This window comes from Centruroides sculpturatus, unplaced genomic scaffold (genome assembly GCF_000671375.1).
Source record: "Centruroides sculpturatus isolate CEXI.00-Female unplaced genomic scaffold, Cexi_2.0 scaffold134, whole genome shotgun sequence".
NCBI classification, from domain to species: domain Eukaryota; kingdom Metazoa; phylum Arthropoda; class Arachnida; order Scorpiones; family Buthidae; genus Centruroides; species Centruroides sculpturatus.
In genome coordinates, this window is record NW_019384368.1 from 99,196 (window position 1) to 104,074 (window position 4,879).

At 33.4% G+C, this 4,879-nt stretch overlaps 1 protein-coding gene across 1 annotated transcript in view; it reads right to left on the minus strand.

The window, feature by feature from the left end:
- The window catches only part of LOC111613334 (charged multivesicular body protein 3-like), a 26,144-nt gene extending 25,511 nt beyond the window's left edge, over positions 1–633 (minus strand). Inside the window, exon 1 of the mRNA XM_023354687.1 lies at positions 285–633. Coding sequence (XP_023210455.1) covers positions 285–633 — 349 coding nt within the window. The remainder of the gene's footprint in view (positions 1–284) is intronic.
- Between the last annotated feature and the right edge of the window lie 4,246 nt (positions 634–4,879).

Below are 4,879 nucleotides of genomic sequence, written 5' to 3' on the forward strand. Positions count from 1 at the left end.
GAAATTACAAGACTTAGCCTGCTTAACATGTCGGAAATAATTCCAAAAAAGTCTGTTATCTCTCCTAAAACAATTCTGAATTTTACCAGCAAATAATTTTTTTTTCGCAATGCAAAACCGCTTCGCCAAACTTCGTAACATAACAAAACGAAATCGATCATTAGAATCATTACTCTTTCTAAAAGATCTCCAGGCTCTATTCCTTGCACTAATTAGCATTCTACAGTCCGAATCGAACCATGAAAAATAATTCTTATTTCTCCTGATATTAAATCCCCACTTACAAGCCAAACTAAAAAGACAATCACTCAGGTCTTCCATTAAATCAAACTTATTCGTGGTACATATTTCCTCCATAGCCAACCTTAATTCATCCTTTCTAGATTCATCCCAAAACAATCTATTAATCTTCTGCCTCTTTTCTACAGAGACCGATCTCTCATTGCCACATACCAGTCGTAATATCAAAGGGTTATGATCGGAATCCAAACACTGATCCACCGTAAGAGAGAGAATATCTTTCCAGATTAACGGAGAAACAATGACCAAATCAATAACAGAACAACCACGATTAGAGATAAAAGAATATTCACCCGCTTCATCACCTAAACATCTCCCATTAACAATAATCATATCTAAATCATCACATAAATGAAGCAACTTTCTACCACAGGAGTCAATCACCAAGTCTTTCGAATTCCTACGCAAAGGACCGACATTGATATTTGGGTAAGATTCAATTAAACCAAAACATAGGCGGTGGCCCACGTTGCCCATGCCTTACGCCGCCCTTGGTCATAGAAATGATGTAATTTGAGTATAAATTATTTATAAATATGTATGTCAAGTTATATTTTTATTACTACGTAAAATATATTTAAGAGTTTACGACCACTGTGCCAGGTGAGACGTTGTTGAAACAAAAAAATGTTATGCATTCCATCACGTACATAAACAGTGTCGTAATTCACCAAGTGCAAATCAGCAAATTCGTAAAATTTTTGTTTATTTTGAACAATCCGGATAATCGAAAATCCAAATAATAGAGGTCCAGATAATCGAGGTTCTACTGTACATATAACATTAAATAATATAAAATGTGGTTATAATGTAATGAAGGTTTTATAAAGACTTGTTATTTGAAATAATATAGCCATACATAAAAAAAATGAAGTTTTTATTAATAATGGATTCAAGGGACATCAAACAAATTTTCAAATATACAACAAAATTTTTGCAGGCAATGAAGATATTCTATCTTGCCAATTAAAAATTAACCAGCCAGAATGAATTTCTCTTTGTCAGCCTTGCAATGTTTATTTTAATTGACAGGTTAAAAACTTTATCAAAGAATTACAAAATTGTAGTTATCTCCTTAAAACCAATAGAGAAACAGCTAATTGCAAAGATGCTATTAAAATACAATAGCTAATTCACAACCAATTGAGCACATCAGTTTTTTTTATGACATGTTAAAATATATATGGTTTGCATCTCAAATAACATGAAAAAAATATTTCAAAATGTTAATGAAGATTACATTTTGTTTTAACAACAGAGGGGGGAAAAATAATCTATGTGCAAATCAAGTAATAATTATATGTGCATGGTGCAATGAACCATTGTGTTTTAATTGTTTTTATGATAAATACCATCCAAAATGTCATATTATTATGAAACAGTCCTTGTAATATTTATTGCACATATATTATTGTTGCAAAAATTTTAAATTGTAGAAAATAATTTTTAAATTCACTGATATTTTATAATGAATAGAGTAGAGTTCTGGAAACTTGATTTTCAATAACTTGACATTCCATAAAATGTATCATGTCGTTAAGAAAAATAAAATGCACAAAATCTAATTTTTATCTCTATAACTTAACACTAGGATCAATTAAGTTATTATTCTTCACAGGCAACACTTGATAATAGCATCAATTCCATATGTTGACAAACAATATAATCCTTTTTCTAATGCGGTGCTGTAAAACTACACAACATAAATGTCACTAACTTGAAAGTAGCCACTGAATAATCAATATTTTTGGGGGTAGAGAAATCACCCCCCAAAAATCAGTAATTCTGATTCCTGTACATATATAGTCGGGTCAGTGATTTTTTCCCCTTGATGTGGAGTCACGGCCTTAGTTCTTAATACTGTGCAATGGTTTATAATGCTGCAAAAGTCATTTTATTTAATCCAAAAGAAACAATAAATAAACAAAACAGTAACATAACTTATGACAGACCCTATACGAATGAGTGAGTACAGTGATCTTTTAGCATTGCAGCTGCTTGAACATCCAGTTTGCACAGGCACCAACTACAGTTTACAGTAGTAAATAATCTCCCATTTCTTGAAAAATTAAAACCTGTCACAAAAGTTGAAATTTTGGTGTATAAATTTCCAATCATGAATGATTGAATTACCAAACACTGAAGTTGATGAACATCAAGGGTGTAGTGTTTAATCTTATAAGTGATTGAGATAAGTATCCTTACACTCTTGACCATGACTGTATTTTATAATCTACTTGTGAAAAAGTCCAAAAAGTTTGTCAATAAATTTTATTTAATTATTAATTATTTGTCTCTAAGCTTTGCCTCCTCTGGAAAATTTTCTGCAGACATCTCTGTATGAATTAGTATTACTAATATTGAATAATAATAAATCCCAATTTTTTGTGAAATATTCAAATATTTATGTTATAATAAATAATATAACAGAAATAATGAAGTTATGATACATACAGCATATAAAATATTCCAATTACTGTAGAAGTCTGATTATTCATATTGATTTGTTCTGCAGGTAACTGCAGGTGTATAGATCTGCTGTAACTGTAGATGTACTGTACAATTACAGCAGATGTGACTATGTACAGTATAAGTTGTACAACTTATACTGCAAGACAAGAGCAGAGCATTTCATATTATTTACATCATTACATTATGTGTACATGATGTTCAAATAAATTATGTGACTGGATTAACTGAAGAAAAGGTGCAATGCCCTTGACACTACCAATAGTTTGGCATAAGCCAAAGAATCATATTGATGACTGTTAATTTTTGTTCTGCGAATGTTGCAGATTTCTCATTAAAGAATTAGTAGAAAGTAGTGTATCCAGATTTCATTTAGCAGGGAGACCAGTCTCACATGATAAATCTTTACCTGTCTCAGAGCCTCCAGAGGAAAGACTGGCATATGTACAGGAAACAGACTGTGAAGATATTCCCATTGGCAAAAAGTGTAGGGACATTGAGTACATCCCTGAGGGGAAGTTCAGAACCAAAAGAAGTTAAACTATCTTATTTCACTGTCCAAAGACAAAGCAAAATTTCTTGTCTGAGTGGCCCACTATTGAACACAGAATTATGATTTGAAAAAGTTTTACTATGTTCTTAAAGTTATTATCCAATGGTTTTCTACAAAGAGATCAATGGCCTCTTCAATCAACTAGATCAAGAAACACAATCCAGGGAAGAACTGATGAAGCAGCTTATATAAGTCATCAATCTGATATAGATGACTCTTCATCAATTCTTCCCAAAGAAGTTTGAAAACAGTTCTTTTGCAAAACAGGAATTCAAAACCTACCATTCTGATTGCTCATTCTGTCTATCTAAAAGAGAATTATAATAATGAGAATATTACTGAAAGCAGTTAAATATGAAGAGCATCAGTGGAATATTTGAGGAAAGTTGAAAGTGATTGATATGTTGATGGTATGCAAAGAGGATTTATTAAGCTGCTTCTGTGCTGATGGCACAACTGTGCTACCAGCACAGAACTTAGAAAATCCTAAGTAAATGAGTATGGAAAATACATCGTCCAATACAATTCTCTTGTTGATTCCAAGATGATATTTCTTCCTTCCCATCAAAAATAACTCAGGTTGGTAAAAACAATGAGGGCACTTGGTGAAGGCAATGGTATATTAATTTTTATCTAATTTCAAATATACAAGGTGCGTTCCATAAGTAATGCGACCAAATTCATAAAAAATCATTTATTGAACATGTTTTTACAATTAGTCAAAAATCTTCAAAATAGCACCCTCCTGCATCGATACACTTGTGAAGGCAGTGTTTTACCTGTTAACCTGCTGTGCTAGGTGGCCCACACCCCCTAGCACAGCAGGTTAGAACTAGCTATGGCATATCGCCATGTCATGAAAAATTTAGTCGCATTACTTATGGAATGCACCTTGTATTAGAGCTTTATTTAAACAGAAATTTATATAACAATGTTTGTATGTTTTGGGTACAGTTAAAGGTCTGAATGAGACAGTTGGACATCATAGGAGCAAAAAAAATCAAAGGAACTATACTTATACAAGTGACCCTTCATGAGAAATTAGCCCTCCAAAATCAAGTCGCATGAGATCACAAGTCACAGTGCTCTGCTAAGACTATTGCATTTAACTATTTAGCCCACACAACTATGCCGTCTTCAAGTAGACCACTTGACTGTTCATGAAGTACTTGATGTTATATAGTTTAGGAGGTGTAGGGAACCTGATCTTAATCAGCAGATTCCGCTTTGTTGGTTCGTCACACCAACTAAAATAGTCCAATATTTCCATAAAAAAAAAATACTTTATTTCACTCTCAGGGAATCTGAGAGTGAAATACTACTTCACACTCTCTCTCTCTTGTGTCCCAAACTCCTCTCCCTCTTCCCGCGTTTTCTTCCCTGGGTTTTATGGTCCTTCTGTCACCGTGTGTGTGTGGATCGCATCTGTTCCAATGAAACCGCAGGAGAGGAAGGGCGAGGAGGTCCGATATCACTACAGGGGGTTTGGGGCTCACCCCCACCCAGGCACTGAGGTGCAAGCGAATGCTTGTATCAAAATGCACGACTACATGCAGA